The following is a 21,028-nucleotide window of genomic DNA, read 5'->3' on the forward strand; positions in this document are numbered from 1 at the left end:
GAATTGCAATCGCACTTCATTCACTGCACTAGGGGGAGCATGCAGTCAGGCTCATCGGATCCGCATCGAGGACGTGCGATGGCAGTAGATGAGATCTTTGAAATCATCATAAGTCCGTTGGAGCTCCTGGCTCAGCATCAGGTAGGAGGAGACTCTAGTCGAAGGCCCACCTTCACGTAGGCCGCATGGCATCGCTCGACTAGTTCCATCCCCTCTGGGTCCTGCGACAACCACTTCTCTCCTGCAATCCCATAAGTCAACAGACAGGAAAATTTCCCTCTCTCCTCCACCCTCCAACAGTCACCCATTCACTATCCTCCCATTGCCTCAGTCTCCACCCCACCCCACCCTTCTCTTCCCTTCCTTGTCCTCCCGACCATCCTCGCCAACAGCTTCAACCTTTCTCCGCCGCCTCTCGAGCACGCGAGTCGATCTCCTTCAAGTTCAGCGGTCGCCCCACCACAACATGGATCGGCTTTCGGAACCTGCACAGACAGGAGAGCGATCAGGAGCAGGACGACAGCAAGCGCACTTGTGCTCACGGGAGCAGGCCGAACGCCTTCTGAAAAATCCCTCTGGTCGGCATGTAAAGTCAGGGAGCATGCTTGTGAGCTCCTAGCGACTGACCGGCCATGGAAGATGGGCATGGCAAACCCCATAGTCTTCTGCAGTTTCTCTTGTAATCTCTTCACAGCTGGCCACTTCGCCACCTGCGCGGCATCCGTGACTGGCTGGGCCATTGGCAACAAGAACAGACCGCAAACACGTCGGTCTCACCAAACCCCAGGACAGGGACTAGACAAGCATCGTACAAGAGCGCCTGCAACGTGATGATGTCACGAGCGTAGATAGACACCGATATCCAGACCTGACGGACAAAGCCTCGTCGTTTGCAGAGAGTGAGATCTCCCATGGTTCCTGGGTGAGAGTGAGAAGGAGAAGGAAGAGAAGAGGAGGGTGAGCAGGAGAAGGAAGAGAAGAGGAGGAAGAGGAGAATGTGAAGGGTCTTCACCTGGTTCTGCTGAGAGGGACTCATTTGCTCCACCGACAACTAGTGCTATCGCAGACCCTGAGGCACAAAACTGCCATGAGGAGGCGGGAGGGAATGAGGCAGGAGGGAGGGGCTACCGCTCCCCTTAGAGAGGATGTTGCGGAAAGTTTCCTTGGAAGAATCGCAAATCCCGAGTCTGCGATCGCAGATGACGCGAGTCAGAGGGGACTGGCGCGAGGTCACGAGGCTCTACCTCAGCCAGACTTCTCTCAAGAAAGGGACCCTGAAGTTGATTGGCAGGGTGACCTGGGCCGCGAACAAATCATCCGAGACAAAAAGAGATGCTCTTGGTCGTGGTGGTCGTGGTCGTAATGGTGAGAAGGAAAAGGTGGAGGAGGGAGAAGAGAGAAGGAGGAGGAGAGAAGGGAGGAGGAGGAGGAGCGGGAGGAGGACGAGGAGGAAGAGGAGGAGGAGGAGGAGGAGGAGGAGGAAGAGGAGAGCACACTCTTGACAAGAGGGAGGAACTCTCTTCCTCACAAGGTGCACGTCAATCCCCTTGAAGATCTCCGAGAAACCGACGCCCTCGGTCCCGAACGTCGCGATCGCTCCAAAGCTGATGATCCCATGGGGATGGTACCCAAAAATGTACTTCTGCTCGGGGTCGAGCTGGGCTGTCGGTCTGCCGTCCACAATCAACCACAGCAGATCGCAGGTGCGAGGAGAGAGAATTTCTGACTTACATGAGCGAGATCGGGAAATACTCGCCGAAATGTTTCCACCAGCTGCTCAATCACCACTGTGAGTGACCCCCTCCTCCTGTGAGGCGCAGGCGACACCTCAGTCGACGGAACCAGTCGGACTTCTTTGATCCTGTTGTTGGAGACTTGTCTCGGAAGATGTGGACGAGGTACGCTGCCATGAAGACGTTGACGAGAGGAGCGAACATCAGCGTAAGCGATGTCCTGCATGCAGGCCCGGGTCAACCCAACGATCACAAACATCTGAAGAGAAGATCTACTTTCATACCACATACAGCCGAGCGAGACTGGGAGGGCATATACGAAGGAAGCAACGGCTGCTGTTTGCATTCTCCGATGCCATGGCACGTTGAAGATGGATATCAAACTCTCGCCCTCTCCCCTCCGTGACACATGCGCGTCTTTCACTCTGCTCCACCAGTGAGCTTCTGCTCCGCCATGGGTCTTGTCTCGCTTGTCTCCTGATCCTCCTGCGGGCACGTCTTGCTCCTGCCCCTGCTGCTCTCCCCCGCCTCCTTCTGCCCCCTCTACCTCCTGCCTCCCAGTGGCTGGGGACATTGCGGACTACCCTGGTGGCCAGCACGCCTTTTAACTATTACTCAATAACGATACAAATGTTTTAGCCAATTATGGATACGATGACCATCGCCCTCATCCCCTCTCATCTTCAATGTCGTTCCTCTTCGATGCCCTGCTGCGGAATTTTTGTTGGAAGGAGATGGGAGGAAGAGGGCAGGGCAGGGCCGGGCAGGGCCGGGCCGGGCAGGGCAGGGCAGGATATGACATGACAATGGCAGGACAGGACAGGACAGACGCTGTGGAGGACGGGGGGCGTGGAGAGAGGAAGGGTGGAGAGAAAAAGCGTAAAAAGATATAAAGAGAGGGCAGGCATGGATGAAATTGGAGGGCAGGTGAGGTATGCCCAGAAAAGCGAGATCGAGAGAGAACAAGAACGGAGAAACGTGAAAGATCAGGTTGGAACTAGGTGGCTGAAGAATTAGATAACAGTGATCAAGCCATAGGGGTCGTCTACTCATTTGTGTTGATTTCTTCAGCCGTCAAACCTCCCGTCAGTTCATGTCATAGCACACACAAGAATGACTAAGAGCAAGAACGTCTTCTTGATCACCGGGGGCTACGATCACAGCATCAAGTTGTGGGACGTTCACAATGGCGCCTGTGCTCGGACCCTTCAGTTCCCGGGTATGGCTGAACGTGAAACCTCCTTCTGCGTTCCTGAAGCTCCTGCTGCAGACTCCCACATCAACTTGCTGCGGGTCTCACCCAATAAGAAGTGGTTGGCTGTTGCTGCCCACCCTCTGATCCGCATCTACAAGACGGACTTCGCGTCCAACGGTAGAGGAGAGAGGGAGGGAGGGAGGGAGGGAGGGAGGGAGGGAGCGAACGAGGATGGGGAGGAAGGGAGGGAGGGGGGAGAGTCTGCGGTGCATTGAAGACTCATCCTGTCTCCAGGCCACCTTTCAGAGCTCATGGGGCATACCAAGAACGTCACTTCGGTGGTCTTCGACAGCTTCGGGACGGGCCTCTACTCGTGCGGAGAAGATTGCCTGGTAAAGTTCTGGGACCTCCGTCAAGGAAAGTCGGTCATCGACTTCAGCCATGCAGCTCCATGCAGCTCCCTTGCCCTCCATCCCTGCCAGCACATCGTCGTGTCCGGGGACAACGACGGGCACATTCGAATCTGGGATGTCCGGGCGAGGAAGTGCCTGAGGGAGATGGTGGGTGGAGGGGGTTGAGATTCTGTGGGATGTGACAGGAGGAAACTCAGGTGCCTGAGGCTGAAGTTGGGATACGAAGCTGCAGCATAACTCCTGATAGCTCCGTGAGTCTTCTCAACACCTTGTTCCCTCCTTGCCCTCGTGAAATTCTTCTACATCCTCCGCCGCTTCCTCCACCCATCGCTCTTTCTCCTGCTATGCTCTTCTCTCTCCTCGTCTCCCTCCTATTCCTGTCTCCCGTCTCCTGATTTCCTCCCCGTCAGATGTTGGTTGCAGCCAATAACAATGGCACTTGCTTCGTGTGGCGGCTTGACCCTGTTGTGTCCTCGACAGTCGGCAGCAGGGAGAAGGCAACGAATGGTGAGGAGTGGTGGGAGGGAGGAGGAGGAGGGAGCAGAAGCAGGGGGCGGAGGAGGAGGAGGGGGGAATTTGTGTGAAGTGTGATGTGTTCCATGCAGGGGACCAGAAGAGCAAAGGGGCTGAGGGGGAAAAGGAGGAGGAGGGAGAGGGAGGAGAGGGAAAAGTAACGGCTAAGGAGGAGGAGAAGAAAGAGCCTCCAAGGGAGGAGAGGAAGACAACGTGTGACCTGAGCTTGGAGCCGCTGGTTCAGATAGACGCGCACAAGACTTTTATCCTCCGGACGGCCGTCAGCTCCAACTCCAAGTGAGCCTTCGTCTTGCTTTCCGACCATTGGGCAGCACGTGAGGAGAGTGTGCAGGTACATGGCGACGGGGGCAGGTGACAACACGGCCAAGATTTGGTCGCTACCCAGCTTCGAGCACGTGCACACCCTGAGTGCTCACCAGAGGTGAAGCGATGGTGGAGGAAGTTGGGATGAGAGGAGAGGGGGACAGAGGAGGAGGAAGAGGAGGAGGAGGTGGTGGACAGAGGCTGAGGAAAGACATGTGCTGTTAGCAAACAGCTACATGGTTGTGTGTGGTTTTGATGGCGTCTCAAGGGATGAGGGATGACATAGGAGAGACGATAGGGGGAGAGGAGGAAGGGGAGAGGGAGAGAGGAGACCCTCGTTAAATTGCTGTTTGCTTCTTGTCACGTTGAACGATCAGGTGGGTATGGGACGTTGAGTTTTCAGGAGACTCCAACTTTCTCTTCACGGGTGGGTGTTGCAGAAGAGGAGGAGGGTGAAGATGGTGAAGAGGAAGGGGGAATGGGAGGGAGAGGGAAGGAGAAGGGAAATGGAGATTGGATGTGTGTATGGGCGGGAGTTGTGGGGAGAGGAGAGGGAAAGGAACTAAAATCTGGTCAGGATCGTCAGATAATTCGGCTCGAAGTTGGAACGTCGCGCAGGGGGAAGCGATCTGCTCCTTCAATGGGCATCACAAGGTGACAGGATTATGCCAGTGTTGATGATTTGTAGAGGAGGAGGAGGGGGATGAGATGGTCCAGTGGGTCAGATGAGGAGAGGAAGGGGACGGGGGCGGGGGGGCGAGGATGAAAATGACGGGAGCTTGCAGTCTGTAATCAGCATCTGTCTGCTCGAACACTGAAGGTCTGGGACCAACCAGCGAATAGGAGGAAAACAGCATCTCTCTGTGTAGTCACGCAAGACACGGCGAGATTCTGCTAGGTTTGGAAGGACGACTGTTCTTCTCTACATGAACATTCATCTCCACCTCCTGTATCGTCCTTCTCCAACGTGCATGACGATCTTCATCGTGTTCAAAGAATCTTATATGTACAACCCTACGCCTCCTCCCTCTCCTCCGCATGCTACAGTTGCGCGTGCGCGCCTTTCCCCTCAAGCAGAAATAAAGAGTTGGGCTCCTTCCCCCTCTTTGGCAGAGTCTGCTAACAGTTCAGGGGAGGAAGCGGGTTGAGAGCAGGAGGGAGGAAGAGAGGAAGGGAAAAGGAAAGAACAGGACAGGGAGGAAAGAGGCAAGACAAAACCTGGTTAAGAACGGGAAGGCGCAGAGAAAAGCTGTGTGACGCTTGAACCTAATGGAATGATGAGACACGAAAAGGGGAAAAGCCTCAGTTGATAGCAGAACAATCACAAGAACAGCAAGAGAAATGGAGAGAAAAAGAAGGAAGCATATTCACCTGAGACGACAAAAGTTCCAGTTGTGAGAGTTTCCTGTAAAAAGGTCAGGAGCACAACAATGAGGTCGATCGCAACATCAAACACATGCGGGCAATCAATCAACGAGGGACAGGCAGGGAGGGTGAGGGTGTGAAGGGAGCAGGCAAAGCTGCTGGCTGAGGCTTCACCGCGTTCGGGAGAGTTTGGGGGAACTTTGAATGACTGACTTCTTGTGGATCTCAGGGCCAGAGCTTGCCCTGGAATGATGGTTAGGGGGAAGGGAGCGAGCGAGCCAGCGAGCGAGCTAGCAAGCAAAGAAGGGAAATAGGGAGGGGCCCCTGTAGGACAGAAGGCAAGGAGAAAACATGACAGAGGGAGGAACGAGAAGAGCAGCTGAAGGAGGGACAGAGAGGATAAACCAGAGGAGAAGAAAGGGAGGGAGTCTCGGAGGGCTCGTACCGAGGAAAGCTGGACTTGCTTGCAATTTTCAGAGCCCTCCTGCGGTTTTCCTCCTGCTCCGGGTCCAGGCCATGCAAAAGTGACAGGGGGATGGAGGAAGCGATCTCGCTCGCTGCCTTCTCTCTGAAGCTCCTCAGCACCTTGAAAGGATCGCTCAGCTTCGAGAAAAGGAGCATGACAAGAGGTCGAGGGAGAGAGACGAGCAAGTTGACGGACTATGAGCAGGAAATGCAGAAGGATCGTGGTGGCGGAGGATGAGGAGAACGAGAACATGTTGAGGAGGTGGTGGAGGTGGAGGAGGGGGAGGAGGTAGATAGGGAGGAGGAGGAGGAGGGGGGGGGGGACGAGGACGAGGACGAGGAGGACGAGGAGGAAGGATACCTTGTCCCCCTTCGTCACGCTGGTTGCGTCGACCGTTGCCCTCCTGCTCGTCAACGATCTGCTCGTGCGCTGTCAGCCTTCGCATCCTCCTCGTCTCAACACTCACAAGCTCTCCGCCTCCTCGTTGCTGACCCTCGTCGAGCTGCAGCGGGAGAGAAGGGCCTGAAGTGAGATGTCGCAATCAGATTTGAAAGTGAGGGCAAGCAAACGAATGAAGAAAACTTGAAAGCGTCATTCACAAGTTGAAAAAGTGAAAGCATCATTGAAAATTTGACTATAGGGTGGCAAACAATATCAAAAGAAAATAATCACGATGAAATGGCGGAAAAATTCATCATAAAACTCGTTATCATTTCATGATTATGGAAATGAAGATGGAATTGGTTATGTAATTTACAAATACAAGACAAACAAATTCGAGGACAACAGAAAAGAAGGCGAATAGTGGTGATGGTGATGGCGATGATAAAAATGATGATCGAATTTACCTCTCTCAAATCTGGCACCGAAGACGACAAGACATGAACGCTTCTCGACCGGACATCTTTCATTGCCACCGAGATTGTGCTTGCAAACAATCTCGACTTGATGTGGCTGTAGTTGCTTGAGGACTGAAGACAGGATGTGTAAACGAGAGTCAACCAGAGTAGGAGAAGAAGGTAGGATAAAAACAAAAGTACAATACCCGGTCACACAGGACAGCATACGTCACAAAGATCGAGAGCAAAATAACTGCACATGAGAGAGCAGGGAGGGAGGAGCGGGACAGACGAGCATTGTATCAGCTTACATGTCTCGTCAGGCTCGGGCTCTTCTTGATGTCTTTGGTTTGACTCTATAGACAACCAATCAGATAGAAAGTAGGAGAAGCAAGCGACGCACGGGAACGACTTCTGGCTTCTCGACTTTCTCTTCGACATCACCACCGGCCACTTCCTCCTCCTAAAGATGCAGTGAAAACCAGTCGACCACCCCTCATCTTCATTTGATCTCCTCCTTTCCGTCTCCTCCTTTTCTATATTTTTCGCGTCTCCTTTCTGCTCATCCCCTGCTCCCAACCTCCACTGCCATGTCCTCACCGTCCCTTCTCCATCCTCAGCAGGCAGGGCCGACTTCTCCACAGATTCTTCTGCATCCTCGGGACTGAAAGGAAGAGAAGGAAGTCGTGGAGGAGGGTCGGGAGGAACGGGGCTCTCGGCTTTGATTGGTGGAGGAGGCGGAGCGATGCGATATTCCGCCACAGCGACATCTGAGAGCAGAGCACAACAGGATCAGAGACAGTCCAAGCAGAGGAGCCATGGGACTCGAGGACGAGGATCGGGACAGAGGTGCACACACGAGGCCAGGAGCAGGCAGCAGAAAGAGATAGAAAAACGAGCGACTGGGAACAACAAGAGGAAGAGGTGATAATTCCAACCTGAGCATGCCCAACCCATCGGAGAGTTCTTGTCCTCCACGAAGGCAACGACTCTCACCACCGTGTCCTTGGAGATCTGGGGACGAGCATCATCAGAGGATCCCAACAGCTCGCAGCAGCAGCAGCAATCCACCTTGATGCCTCCTCCTTGATAGATCAGCCCGTCCGGCGAGGCCGGCGATGGATCCACCCCATCCAGCGTGTACTTGATCGTTGCAGCTGCGTGCTCGCACCTGAGCGTGACTGTGTGTGTCATCCATGACGTGTCCGCAGGGAATTCGTGTCCAGCTGCAGGCTCAAAGAAAACCTTTCCTATCCTGATCTTCTCCGGAGGGGGCAGGGGAGCAGGAGCAGGAGCAGGGGCTGGAGCTGGAGCTGGAGCTGGAGCTGGAATCTCGGCCTTGCTCGATTCCTCTCTCGGAGAAATCTGTCTTGGCACGTATGCCGGAGTGCCAGGCTTCGCATTTGTTCCCCTCCTGATCAATTTGATCGACTCCTCTTCCCCGGTCGAAAGCTTCAATACTGTGATCTCGACTTCCGTCCCCTCCTCTCCAACTATGAGTCCTGCCACGTTCTTCAATCTCATCCCTTGAATGTCCTTCCTGCAGGAGAGAAACAAGGAGAATCAGAGGCTCAAGCACCTCGAACGCCTGCACAACAACACAGCACAGCCAACCCCCCCTCACAACGTCCGCAGCAAGCAACAAAGGCTACCTGTCTACAGCGATAAGTCTATCTCCTTTGTCAAAGAACTTCGACTCTGCTGCTGACCCGCCGTTGACAACATACTGCACGACGAGATTGGGCTCTGCAAGCCCAAGACCGATACCAGCTCGCTTCGACATTTGAGATGTTGCGATGCTCGCGATGGTGAGTCAAACCAGGTTAAGTCTAAACCATGTTCGACTCCCCAATAACCTGTTGCCTGCAAAAGATTCTCAAAGATTCTCTGCGGCAATGCTGAAAAGATTATTTCCAGAACTCTGATGTCTGTTGCGCAACAAATGTCTGTACACGGCTAATCATTTACATCCCCAGGCGTCAAACTTTCTTGACTCAATCTGCCAATCACTGTCAGTCGTTTCCCATTCGTTCATGTCATGCGTTCCGTTACAGGCTCCAACAACACTCTCCTCGTCCGTTCCCATTTCACCCCCAGCCTCCACCAGTCTACGTCAAGTATTCATGCCTCAGTGTGCTTTTCTTCTCTTCTTGCCGGCCACTACATTTTCAGCCCTCTATCACCAATTCCCTATCATCACTCTCCTGCACTTTCTCTCCCCTGTTCTTTGTCCCCCTTCCCCCTCCATGCTATCATTTCATCCCCCCTCCCCTCCTGCTCCCTCCTTGCGTTCCTCTCCTGACATCTTTCGCTTCCCCAAACCCTGTTTACTCCAGGCCTGCCATGATCTCGGGGTTCCATTAGAGCAGTCCACTACCCCATTTTACCACCCCGTATATGTACACCCCTACCCCCATGCATATTTGTAATTACCCCTCATTTTTCCACAAATTTACAACCAATAAACCACCCCTACCCCTACTGGATGTAACCCATATCTTGGTAGAGCCCTACCCCCTTTTTTCCAGTCATGGACCCCATTCTGATTGTGACTTTACCACCCAGCCCCAGCCCCCACCCTTCTTTCACCTGCACCGTTTTGTCACGAAGAGCAATGTGGTCAGTAAAATCGCATACCTATCACCATAAGTCCATTTACTTATATCTTCACATAGTATTTCTGGTGTGTATGACCCCATATCTCGATCTCACTCTTCCCGAAGCACCACCCCTCCTATTTAAAATCTTTTTCACTCCGCCTTGCGCCGTCAATCCCTCATCCCCTCTATGTCCCATGTTGATTATTTCCCGCCATGGCGCCACATCGGAAGGGAGAGGAACGAGGAGCGGGATGTAGAGATGGCATATTGGGTATGTCAGGATGCGTAGAACAACTGTAGATGATCATTTTGTCGGTTTGTGCCGATGTTGGTGCTTCCACACTACAGTTGTTCAAGAAGGAAACTTGTGTGATGACTTAAGAAAAGATTTACAGAAAAATGAAAAACAAATAGATGATATTCTTCCAGAGGATGAGAATGATACCAATTCAATGCAGGGAGATAGATTGACATATCAATACTGTTTGAATTACGCATCAAATGTTGATGATTTGAACTGATTGACGCAACAATGAATGGCATATTCAAGAAGATCATGCTTTGAAATGTGACGAAAAGATCGAACAAGATCTAGATGGGGTCGAAGCAGATTTACAGAAAAATGAAAAACAAATAGATGATATTCTTCCAGAGGATGAGAATGATACCAATTCAATGCAGGGAGATAGATTGACATATCAATACTGTTTGAATTACGCATCAAATGTTGATGATTTGAACTGATTGACGCAACAATGAATGGCATATTCAAGAAGATCATGCTTTGAAATGTGACGAAAAGATCGAACAAGATCTAGATTGGGTCGAAGCAAATTTTTCATGTCGATCAATCAAATGTCTGACGGCGTGATGATCATGTTAACTTACACTTAAACTGTCTCGCACAAAAATTGTATACAACGGATTCAACCATTACATCTCACTTTTTGTACACCCTTGAGTGCCAGAGATGGTGAAAGTAGATATAAACTTACTTCAGACATGATAGGTAGTGCTGCGGGCTATTGAGGGCTGCTGGAGCCAAGGCATCACTGCCCAAACAGGTTCCAGGATGCAGGTTGGCTGGAGGGTGGCCAGCAAGGGAGGGGGGTCTTCAAAGACAGGAACACTGGACGGATGGTGCGGTGTCAGCTCGAACTCAAAACCTCAAGATACTCAAAATGAATACAAGGAAAACTCCGTGTCCGGCAAGATTGAAGCCGCCAGAGAAGTCTGGAAGAACATCAACAGGGCGGCCTTGACCATGGGCTGCAGCAATTTTTCTACACTTATCCCCACTTCATCGCAGGGCCAGAGCAGTTCGAGCAATGATGCCCAAGGCTCGAAGACCTATCTTGAACGAGAATTTTCGATGGAAACTTGCGGGAATCGATCGAGCACGGTGGTTCGAAACAATCCAAGCAGTAATGGCTGGAGGACTATGAAGGTCGGAGGAACTAAGAAGGTTTGTTTGAGGATCCATCGTCTCCTGGCGTAACTTTTGTCTAAATAGGCCACCTATTTCAGTAATGGGAAGCCGCTCAAACCAAAGCTGGCATTTGCCAAGAAGAACAAAACTCTTGCACTTCAAAAGAACAGCAAAAAAAAATGATGATTCCACTATAAATTCCAATTGTATTCACAAGATTTCCAGTTCTAAGAGTGTAATCCATGTCTCTTTACATACGACGGCGTGAGTTGGACCGGAAGGAGGCTGTTGATAGGCAGGGGATCATTACTGATTCGAGTAGAGTAAGAAACAAAGAAAGCAAACGATCAAGCAAACCTTATTTTCTTGAATTCTTTCTTGATAGGTGGTACGCTTCCATTCGTCTGTGTCAAGGAGTCATTCTCATTGTGCGGAGCGTTCCAGACATGATGATGCACCTGAATAAATTCCTGGCGGGGAGTGCTCTCCTGGCTCAAACTGCTGAGTATGCTCTCAGACTGTCCTCTGTACCCGTCAGATTCTTTGAACCATATCCATGAGGATGTGTCTCTCTGGTCTTTGTGCACAACATTCTGGTTTGCTTTCGTAGAGAATTCCGTTGTATATGAGTGATCTCTCATGGTATTCTTCTCAAGATTCGATTGACCTTCGAAAAGAAGCACAATCAGATCCTAAAAGCGGGAAGAGTCGAAATCTGTACCTTCAATCTTCGAGGCCGTTTTCTCTTCGAATACTCCTGCGCAGCGTCAAGATCGAACAATGCATCGTGAGCAATCTACCTATGACATCAAGTTTCTTTCCGCTCTCTTTGCCACCCAGGAAGATAAGATCGCCCTTCTTCAATTTCGCGGACGAGTTGCTGAGATACATGTCGTTCACTGAGCTCCCAGTTGCGGACTCGTCCAGCAGCTCGAAGAATCCTGCTGACTGGTTTACACCGGGACACCATTGGATCCTAGCATGGAACTTGGAGACGGTTTTGTGAGTTTTGTCCAGTACGATATCATTCTTTGAAGATCGTCCAATGGACACTCCATGAGAAGAGGAAAGGATTGCCCACACTTGCTGGCCATCTCCCAACAACAAGACCTTGGTCTGGCATCTATGTTTGTCCCGATTCTTGTCTTGGTCCTCGAGCACGTCTTGTGGCTGTCTTCGTTTTGGGTCGATTACCCTTAGCTTGTTAATAGCATTGACAAAGTTGCTGGTCTGCTGAATCAATCGATCCCTGACGTCCGTGAAGTCTTGCCTACTTGCTTTCGAAGTTCCTCCCGTGCTATGAGCGGTATTTGCTTTTGACGTTCCTCCCGTGCTATGAGCTGCATTTGCTTTTGGAGGATCTCGGGGAGGCAAAGCTAGTCCGACGTCAAACAATTCTCTGGCCCAGTCCTTGACCAAAAGCAGTCATTCACAGAATCAGGTTGTAAATTGCGACTTACTTGCTCACGATTACCATTCTGATGGTTTGGTTGATACCTGGGCATTTTATAGCCTGGACAAAGCCTTTGAAAGAGCGAGTACTACTACAAAGAGAAAACGCTAGCAGGAGGGAGGTACTGCAGAGGAAAAGGAATGCAGAAGGCTCAAAGAGACGAGAAGGTGTGCAGAAGGGAGCTTGAAGGGAGAGGAAGGGTTATCAGCGAAGATTTGAGGGAGGCAGGGATGGAAGCAATGGAAGCGAAATCGATATACGGAAGAGTATCTATGATGACGGGTGGTTTTTTCTGCGTCCGCAAAACTGGGGTGGTCAGCTCCCCAACAAATGCAGGAGAGGGGATTGGGGGGGTACTCTTCAAGCTCAAGTAGGGGTGACCTGAAGTTTGGTTGGATACAACTGGGGGTAGTAGGGGTCGTTCCAAATTTGAAGGGTGGGGTCACTGATTCCGGAGGGGATATAAAAGTAATAATAGAAACGACCCCCTGCTCATGAAGCAGGTGGTAGGCACGGAGAAACTGTCTGTCTGTACCCCATGTTCACACCGTTTCTTTATGGGTGGGGGTAGTTTATACCTCTAGTCTGTGACCTGTTGTATATCTCCGGCGCCTATCATATAACGACGGCGGCCCCCAGAAATAAGACCCCTCGCGAACTCCCACCCCCGGGCCCACCACCCCGCTTTATGGGCTGATGGCGGGTACCTTCGGGGGGCCCCGGTGCGGACTCTACCTATCACTTTGGAGGCAAACAGACCGCTCCCACGTGACGTGGCATAATCAACCGTTGCAGTGGCAGTCGCAGACTCGTAGTAAATTGAAACACCCACCCCTTCAGTGTCAAGCCCGCCCCGAGATCGGGGGGGGATACCGTCTCAGCCGCGCCGCGCCATGATGCCAGGAAGTACGGTACCCAGTACTCACTGAAAGGGGGACAGCAGAGAGTCACCAGGACCGGGGCGGCCCGGGCGGGCCGCCGGTCGCGGCCGTGCGGTAAAGGCTGGGCGGCGTGACTAGCCGCCGGAACTTTAGAACGGTTCTCAGTCTGGTCAGTGAGTCGCACTGACCAGGTACGCGACTGGCGAGACTCTTAGTTCAACGGTGTACAGTGCGACAAGGACAAGGAACGAGAAGATGTAACGCCGAGACTGCTAATCATTTTGTCATGCTTGCGACGGTCTATCAGAGATAGTTCTCATGTTAACGGCGCGCCAGTTGCTCGAATTCCCAAACATTTCATGTAGCCAGGCTGACGCAAACCAATCAGTACCAACTTAAAGTCGGTAAGTGTAAAGATGCAGACCTTGAGCGGATCGCATGGTGACGACGAAGTTTGCCTTGAAAGCGCTTTCCTGCACGGGTGGGATCAGAGGATGCATGAAACGGGACTTCGCGTCTCATGGACCTGCAAGCTGCGGCGTCTTTTTGCTGAGAGCAGAAGTGATGCACCGTTGCCCAGTCTCCCCGTGTGGCTGCTTCTAACTCAAGATGTTATTCGAGGGCTTGCAGCTCCACACCTACACACCTGATGCCTTAGCCCATTGCAAGATGTTGATTTGCGTCCCTTGCTTGTGAGCGGTGGATCCCGATTCTCTAGACAGTTTTCGACGCACAAACTTGTTGAAGATATCAGCCTATTGAAAGAGTCAAGATAGGAATGGATAAAACCGTGCAATCACAAAACCTCCTTCAGAGCCTGTTCGATCTTCAAATCATCGCTACTCTGTAATTTCTGTCCGGCCTTCACGGCACTTTTGTGAACCTTGTTTCGATCAGTCGTCGAAAATAACAAGCATGGCATTATTCTCACTTCAGGTGCGCGATGCAGTGCAGGCGGGTTGACGATCGCTGCCTGCTTGCTTGGCAGCGATTTGTGGGTGTCATGTTCAACCTTTCTCATCGCATTCCGTAGCTTTTTATCGAAGGCTTCTGCTGTTTTCATGATGTGTTGATATGTTCTGTCATCGCCTGCCGCCAGCTTCTGATATTTTTGAGACTTCATCAGGTCTGCTCTGGCTTTCTTGTCATATTTCTCAGCCTCCTTGTCAAGCTTGCTTTCATCAGACGCTGATTGGCTCATTTGGATCGTCTTTCGTTTGAGCTGCAACACGACGGTCAACACATGCAATCATGCGATTTCACCTCTCACATGGTCAATGTTGCGCAACTTTGACATAGCATGGTCAATCAGCTCGAGATCATTCTTCAATCCCTCCGCTTTCCCTTTTGCTTCAGGCTCCGTCGTTCCGATTTTCTGTATTTGGCGTTTCATTACATGTTTCAGATCACGAATCGTGTGCAAAAGCTGATTTTCTCTTGCTTTCACAATTTTCTGATCACGCAGACGTGTTTCCTCTGGTGTCAATTGGCTGATTTCATTGTGACCAAGGTCAGAAGATGGAGACGAGTTTCGATGAAATGTAGAGAGAACAAGAAACAATAAAGCAACCGATCCGAGCGACAGCAAGATCGAGATGTGACGACCAGTCATGTTACAGAGATCTCCAAGATTGCAGCGACTAGAGCCCTTCCATATCCCCTGAACTGTGACGTCACGTTCAAAAATGACTTGGAGAAAACATACAAAAAGTAGCCATCAACACCAAGGAATGGTTTTGGCAAACATGGAAATATCTGATCATTGTTGCAAAAACACCATGCGCACATTCATTTTGAGTGACATCAATCACATGTCCAAATAGTAGTGATGCTTTCTAATAAAACGCATCATTCAAATCGACAGTGCATACAAGATATCATGGCATTGTTTAGCCTCTGACATTTCATCTTTGCAATGGGTCTTCTTTCTTTACACATCAACACCATCATCAGTTCCCGTATACCTAAATATGCTTCAACAACCCTACTACTGCAGCGCATGCTCCATACAAAATGCACTTTCTCATGACCTGACACTACAAGGAGGCCAAGGAGTCAACTACCCTCCTCATTCATTGATGATTCTTGTCATCTCCATGGTTTTCTTCGATCCTCTCCTCTCCTACCTCTCCTGCTCTCTCTCCATTTGCTCCCCTCATTCCCTCTAGTGCCTTCTATACAACAAGTCCGGCCATGCCCCTTCGCCACGCAACGACCGTTGCATGTCTGAAACGGATATTGGGAATGTTGATACCGTTGCAATGATAACGCTTTTCAAATACCTACAACCGTACAACATGACGTTACAACGGTTTCGAAATTCGTTATAACAACGTTACACGCCATTTGAATTGAGAGGGGTACTCTACCCCTTTGATTGCTGTACAAGGCAGGGGTAGTCAGGGACAGGCAGTCTCCAACGCACAGCCATGCCAACTGGTTGCAGTGGCCGAAGGAAAGAAGGAAGAGGAGGAAGAGGAGGAAGATGAAATCGGAGGAAGGAAGAGGTGAATAGAAACAGACGTGTTGGCCACAGAGTCGAAGAGCTACATATACGCACACGGAAAACATGTCGTCAGGTCAGCACGATACTTACTTCATTGTGGATCGACTCCGCGAGTATGGCTTCGAGGAGGACTTGTCCCTTGTAACATTCGACGAGAAATCGCCCACAGAGCTGTTGGAGCTGCTGAATGATGTTCTTAAAAACTTGTCCTCGGAACACGACGTCGATGTAAGGAATGAGGGGATTGAAAATACAGCAATGAGAATCTTCAGGACGTTTGCGATCCTCAAGTTTGACTATCAGGGTGATCCTCAACAACTCCAGAACAGTTTGCAGTCTGGAGATAGAGAATTGTTCTACCCTCTGCTATCTCACATCCTCTCTAAACTTCCGGATCTTCGCAAGAGAGCCTACCTTGCAAAGTTCTTGACTCCCATTGATGTCCCGGAAGAGATGTTCGCCGATCCTGATATCATGGAGAAGTTTCAGCAGTATAAAGATCTCCAGGAGCAGTTCAAGATCACTCACAAGGAAACTGAGCGGATCCGAGGCACGAGTTTGCAGCCGACCGAGTTGAAGCGAGAGGTTTCACAGTTGGAGGAAGAGAAAAGCCAGCTCAAGACGAAGATCAACAAGTTAGAGCAGCGCCTGAAGAAGAACGAGAACTTCAACGAACTCTACGAAGTGACGTCAAAGCTGAGGAAAGAGCAGGAGGTTGAGGTGAAGCTTGCTGAGCAGCTGATGGAGCGTGAGATGAGTCTCAAGCAAGAGGAGAACCGTTACTTCCAAGCCAAGAAGAAGCTGCAAGACCTTCAGTTGGCAGCTTCGAACAACAGCAGCGGAGAAGAACTCCTTCAAAAGCTCAAAGAGGACGTGGAGATGACTCAAAACTACTGCAAAGGCAAGCTGCCAGAGGACATCAAGCAGAAAGAAACACGTCTTGTGCAGGTGCAACAGGTGCTCAACAGGCCGCCTGTGACAGACAGGGACATCGAGCGCGAGCAGAGTGAGATCCATCAACTGAACATGGCGATAGAGGAGCTACAGGAGAGGCAGCGGAGGACGCAGAAAACAGGCGATGACAAGCTCTCAATGTTCAGAAACCAGGCGCTCCTCGTGAGCCGAAAGAAGGCCGATGCGATGGAGCGACTGCAGATGTTGAAGGAGGAGCTGAAGGACGCAGAGAAGGAGCTGAACGAGAAGAGGGAGAAGATGGGTCACAAGCCGGTCGACATTCTCAAGGTGCGGAGATGTCGCTCCGTCTCAAGCTGACCGCGGTGTGCCAGGGAGACGACCTGCTCAAGTACGGAGAAAGCCTCAAGGGCAAAGTGAAGGTGCGGAGAGCGGCGCCATGTGAGCTCTCGTGGCTGATGTGCCGTGGTGGCAGGTGTTCAAGAAGAAGAAAGGAGAGCTGTCAAGCATCGTTGCGGAGAGAGGAATTCTTGCTAGGACGGAGGACATCCTGAAGACCCGGCACGGAGACCAGACAGAGTTCCTGGCCTCCCTCGAGCGCCAGCGGGGAGTGGAAGGAGCGTTCGATCTGCAGAGCAAGCTAGAGGAGGTGCGTGGAGGAATCGGCGGATAACACCAGTGATCCCCACTCCGACAGGTTTCGGAGAAGACGGCGGAGGTGAACAAGGAGAAAGAAGTCTCGCTGGAAGAGATCTCAAGGAGGGTCACTGAGATCAACAACACGATCAAGGAGAAGAAAAACGTCTTGGGTGAGTGGTAGGAGGAGGAGAACCGAAGCCGCTCAACTGTTCTGCAGCTCCACTCATCAAGGAGTTGAGGCAAGTACGGGCTGACTTCACCCAGCTGGAGACAGAGTACAACGACAAGAAGAAGACCTATGAAAACACTGCAGTCGGTGATGAAGCAGCCACGCTGCCCTGTTCACGTTGTAAGCCTCCTCCCAGGGCTGGATGCGGAGAGAGACAAGCTGCTCACTGAAGTGACGGCGTACTACGAAGACTGCAAGAGGGAAGAGAGCAGGTGAGAAGTGAGGGAGGTCGAGGACGACGTGATGAAGTTGTATGGAAGGTTCCACTACCTCAATGCCATGATCAACTCTACCAAGATCACGTTGGATAGGGCGCGCCTCGAAGAGCAAGGTGACTCATTTCTGTCCTGCCGTGCGGAGCTGAATGCATGCTGCAGGTAAGAACCGCATCGGAGACGCAGGACAGTCGTATAGAGAGCTCTACCAAAGTCGCATCCAACAGCAGGAGAACTTGTCCAAGGTGAGGAGGAGGATCGTGGAGGTGGCTGTCGGAATATTGCCTGGTAGAGGAGGAGGAGGAGAAAGATGCTGAGACGTTGCGCAGAAACTGCGAGAGACGCAGAAGCTGGTGAAGGAGAATCACGACGTGAACCTCGAGCAAGCCAACATGTTCCGCGATCTACGGAAGATCCTGGCGTTCAAACTCAAGGTCCTGCGCACAGAAGTGTCAGGTGAGACGGAGGAGGGAGGAGAGAAGGACAACAGAGAAGGACGAAGAAGGAGGCAGATGTTTCTGACGATGATATAGGGGAGAGCGGGGTCCCAGGAGGAACGAACCATTTGATCATGGACTAAAAGTTGTTGTGTCAAGCTATTTCATTAAAAGTTCCTTCCGAAAAGCAAGTCCTGTGTCTTGTTGCGTGTATGCCACCGTGATATCACCTCCCACTCCCCCTCCCTCCCCCCCTCTCTCCACCAGCCTGCCCTTTGCTTTCCCTCTTGCAGACCATGATGGGTTCTCTTCTATGTGACGTGCTCCAGAGCACTCAGCATAAACCTGCTGAGTCGTCAGCTATGACCCAGCTGCTCTTCTCCTACTTGTGCTTGCAGATGCCGGACGCCTCCTTGACAGGTACCCAGTGCCTCTGCCTGTTCCCCTCTGCCCTGTAGTCTTCATCATGTCCTTTTCTCCTCCATTCTCCTCGTCTTCCTCCAGATCTCCTACCATACAGCACGCTCTTCAACGCAGGTGGCTTGGAAGAAACAAACCTGCCACATCCTCATTTGATGAACAACAAACAGTGATCGTCACGGCCAAGACCTTGGGGGAAGCGTTCGCCGTGTTGTTCTTGTCCTCTCCTTTCTTACTGTCATACAAGAACCAACCTACAGTCCCCGTATCAGAGTTTGTTTCCCCGCTTTTTCCACGTCAGGAGCAGCTACCCAAGTTGCGAACGAGCTTGACGACGACACCAGCTTCCTGCTCGATTCTGGTCACTTCCTTGATCCAGGAGAGGATCTCAGACCTCAAGGGTTTCACGCACAGCAGCTTGTTCCAACGTCTCGTCAATCTCCCAACCGCTGTCATTGATTCACGTCACCACCACCACCTCCACCACCTCCTCCATCATCACAATCACCATGAACATCATTACAGCTATCCTCCTTCTTATCATCAGCATGATCATCATCTCCATCATCAGCTTCATCTTCATCTCGATCTCAATCTTGATCCATAATCATAATCATGATCATGATCATGAGCAGCAGCAGCAGCAACAACAACACGAACCCTTTGGGAAAGATGAACTTCGATGGATCCTTGGTGGACGATATCATGAGGCATTCTTTCTCGCCCCTCGTCTACAGCAGCAGCACCTCAGCACCCGACGTCCTTGAGTCCTTTCCCTGCTCACCTCTCTTACAACTATGCATCCCGCCACCAGCCTCCTCCCCTCCTCGTCGTATCTCTGGTTCTCTCTTCCTTGCCTGGCTGGGATCACAGTGTCTCCCCCGTTCATGCTTGCGCTGCTTCAAGACCCGAGGGTCAAGACAACGACCCCGGGGAGTCTCCGACTCTACTTGCCAGCCCCTTGATCGACTTGCTAGCTCAACCGGCTGACTTCCAGCTGTCGTGATAAATGCATCTTTGATACAAACTGGGATGATAACAGCTAAGATCAATGTCAGTTCGCCGATGTTATAATGCTCGCTACACCCTCATCGATGATTGTACCAGCCAACTAAATCCAATCTCGCGTTCTGTTCTCGTCTTCTTCCCGTCTTCGTCGTTGCCTCTAAGTTGAGCGCGAGCACTCCATCGATCGTCTCTTCCTTGCATCTCTCTCAAACTCTGTTCATCTCTATCTCTCTCCTTCTCGCTTCTCCCTCCTTCTCTCTCCTTCCCCTCCTCTCTCCTTCTCTTCTCCCTCCTCCCTCCTCCTCTCCCCTTTCCCTCCTCTCTCCTTCTCTCTTCTTCCTTCTCTCTCCTTCTCTCTTCTCCCTTCTCTCTCCTTCTCTCTTCTCCCTTCTCTCTCCTTCTCGCTTCCCCTTCTCTCTCCTTCTCTCTTCTTCCTTCTCTCTCCTTCTCCCTTCTCCCTTCTCTCTCCTTCTCTCTTCTCCCTTCTCTCTCCTTCTCTCTTCCTCCTCCTCTTTCCTCCCTCCCTGCTGAGAACTTGGCCTCCATGACACACTTTCGGTGGCTCTGAGGCGGGTTCAGTCATCCCATGCCCGCCTCATGTTGACGCCATCGAGCCACCAACAAAGGGAACCACCCCACCAATTGAAAATTTTAAATTTACCACCCCTTCTGTGAGTACCCCTACCCTCTATATGAGCAACTTTTGTGTTGTTTCTTCATTGTTCATACCACCCCCACCCCCATCAATCACCCACCAGCACCGCAACGGCAAAGGGAGTAAGGTATGGCGAAACGAGGGCGAGCAGCAGGGGGAGATGGCGAGAAGAAGGAGGAAACAGACGACTTGAAACATGCCCAGCGAGATGGTTCCAATGGAGCGCTGAAAGATGCTACCAAGGATGGAGAGCAGAACGATCTCGATGCAAGTGAGCGCGGACAAAGGACCTCCCGTACACGAACGAAGACGAATTTCTTTGCCATGCACCGGAGCACAGAGTCCCCCCCCTCATCAGTGAGGTCCTCTCCATCAAAGAAGAAGAAACTTCAGCAGAAGAGGTCTGGCAACAGCAAGAGCAACAGTAAGAAGAAGAAGAGCGGTGAACATTGCGACCAGTCGACACCTTCGAAGTCGAGAAGCAAGAAGGGACCAGACGAGTCAGCATCGTCCTCCCTCCCCAACGTTGCTGGATCAGACTCTGACGTGAGTGGGGAGATCACAAATGATTCTGTATCAGCGTCGGGTGAAGATGATGGGGAAGAGGAGGACCCTGTATGCCATGTCTGCAAGCGCAGCGACATGGAGAAGGATATGCTGCTGTGCGACGATTGCGACAGAGGATGGCACATGCACTGCCTGCGGCCTCCTCTGAAGGAGGTTCCGGAGGGCAACTGGTCTTGTCCCAAGTGCAGAGCCAAGAGATTCTACGAGGAGCTCGAGAGGAAGCAACGAG

General features: G+C 51.5%; 9 protein-coding genes across 9 annotated transcripts; 4 read left to right on the forward strand and 5 right to left on the reverse strand.

Annotated features, from left to right (window-relative positions):
• Positions 1 to 51: 51 nt before the first annotated feature.
• GUITHDRAFT_100420 (hypothetical protein) lies at positions 52 to 1,937 on the reverse strand (the record flags this gene model as incomplete). The annotated part of the gene is made up of 13 exons (XM_005841094.1): positions 52 to 126; positions 171 to 241; positions 400 to 485; positions 543 to 575; positions 628 to 710; positions 758 to 820; positions 869 to 918; positions 1,013 to 1,069; positions 1,129 to 1,187; positions 1,245 to 1,297; positions 1,529 to 1,670; positions 1,732 to 1,773; positions 1,828 to 1,937. The coding sequence occupies 13 exons, from the start codon at positions 1,935 to 1,937 to the stop codon at positions 52 to 54; spliced, it is 924 nt and encodes a 307-aa protein (XP_005841151.1).
• Positions 1,938 to 2,846: 909 nt separating this feature from the next.
• GUITHDRAFT_63812 (hypothetical protein) lies at positions 2,847 to 4,856 on the forward strand (the record flags this gene model as incomplete). The annotated part of the gene is made up of 9 exons (XM_005841095.1): positions 2,847 to 2,952; positions 3,004 to 3,105; positions 3,223 to 3,488; positions 3,539 to 3,592; positions 3,752 to 3,805; positions 4,054 to 4,151; positions 4,207 to 4,296; positions 4,556 to 4,605; positions 4,756 to 4,856. 9 exons carry the CDS (start codon positions 2,847 to 2,849, stop codon positions 4,854 to 4,856), a joined length of 921 nt encoding a protein of 306 aa, XP_005841152.1.
• Positions 4,857 to 6,948: 2,092 nt separating this feature from the next.
• On the reverse strand, positions 6,949 to 7,804 carry GUITHDRAFT_150171 (hypothetical protein). The gene is made up of 2 exons (XM_005841096.1): positions 7,252 to 7,804; positions 6,949 to 7,204 (listed from the first exon to the last, which is right to left on the reverse strand). The coding sequence occupies exon 1, from the start codon at positions 7,666 to 7,668 to the stop codon at positions 7,465 to 7,467; it is 204 nt and encodes a 67-aa protein (XP_005841153.1). The 5' UTR covers positions 7,669 to 7,804; the 3' UTR covers positions 6,949 to 7,204; positions 7,252 to 7,464.
• Positions 7,805 to 10,418: 2,614 nt separating this feature from the next.
• Positions 10,419 to 11,060, forward strand: GUITHDRAFT_132570 (hypothetical protein; the record flags this gene model as incomplete). Its single annotated transcript, XM_005841097.1, has 3 exons — positions 10,419 to 10,421; positions 10,458 to 10,913; positions 10,962 to 11,060. 3 exons carry the CDS (start codon positions 10,419 to 10,421, stop codon positions 11,058 to 11,060), a joined length of 558 nt encoding a protein of 185 aa, XP_005841154.1.
• A 44-nt stretch (positions 11,061 to 11,104) lies between these two features.
• On the reverse strand, positions 11,105 to 12,382 carry GUITHDRAFT_100424 (hypothetical protein; the record flags this gene model as incomplete). The annotated part of the gene is made up of 6 exons (XM_005841098.1): positions 11,105 to 11,186; positions 11,235 to 11,281; positions 11,336 to 11,544; positions 11,599 to 11,634; positions 11,678 to 12,287; positions 12,338 to 12,382. The coding sequence occupies 6 exons, from the start codon at positions 12,380 to 12,382 to the stop codon at positions 11,105 to 11,107; spliced, it is 1,029 nt and encodes a 342-aa protein (XP_005841155.1).
• A 1,145-nt stretch (positions 12,383 to 13,527) lies between these two features.
• Positions 13,528 to 14,878, reverse strand: GUITHDRAFT_160826 (hypothetical protein; the record flags this gene model as incomplete). Its single annotated transcript, XM_005841099.1, has 7 exons — positions 14,482 to 14,878; positions 14,143 to 14,433; positions 14,017 to 14,094; positions 13,858 to 13,966; positions 13,738 to 13,804; positions 13,636 to 13,684; positions 13,528 to 13,581 (listed from the first exon to the last, which is right to left on the reverse strand). The coding sequence occupies exons 1-7, from the start codon at positions 14,821 to 14,823 to the stop codon at positions 13,528 to 13,530; spliced, it is 990 nt and encodes a 329-aa protein (XP_005841156.1). The 5' UTR covers positions 14,824 to 14,878.
• A 760-nt stretch (positions 14,879 to 15,638) lies between these two features.
• Positions 15,639 to 16,401, forward strand: GUITHDRAFT_150172 (hypothetical protein; the record flags this gene model as incomplete). The annotated part of the gene is made up of 2 exons (XM_005841100.1): positions 15,639 to 15,790; positions 15,887 to 16,401. Coding segments are annotated over exons 1-2 (525 nt in total), but the record flags the coding sequence as incomplete, so codon positions are not given.
• A 2,130-nt stretch (positions 16,402 to 18,531) lies between these two features.
• On the reverse strand, positions 18,532 to 19,458 carry GUITHDRAFT_100427 (hypothetical protein; the record flags this gene model as incomplete). The annotated part of the gene is made up of 7 exons (XM_005841101.1): positions 18,532 to 18,601; positions 18,663 to 18,706; positions 18,759 to 18,823; positions 18,881 to 18,917; positions 18,964 to 19,018; positions 19,230 to 19,300; positions 19,354 to 19,458. 7 exons carry the CDS (start codon positions 19,456 to 19,458, stop codon positions 18,532 to 18,534), a joined length of 447 nt encoding a protein of 148 aa, XP_005841158.1.
• Positions 19,459 to 20,838: 1,380 nt separating this feature from the next.
• On the forward strand, positions 20,839 to 20,991 carry GUITHDRAFT_49340 (hypothetical protein; the record flags this gene model as incomplete). Its single annotated transcript, XM_005841102.1, has 1 exon — positions 20,839 to 20,991. A coding segment is annotated over one exon (153 nt), but the record flags the coding sequence as incomplete, so codon positions are not given.
• Positions 20,992 to 21,028: the final 37 nt, after the last annotated feature.

The sequence above is a fragment of the Guillardia theta genome, assembly GCF_000315625.1.
Source record: "Guillardia theta CCMP2712 unplaced genomic scaffold GUITHscaffold_4, whole genome shotgun sequence".
NCBI lineage: Eukaryota > Cryptophyceae > Pyrenomonadales > Geminigeraceae > Guillardia > Guillardia theta.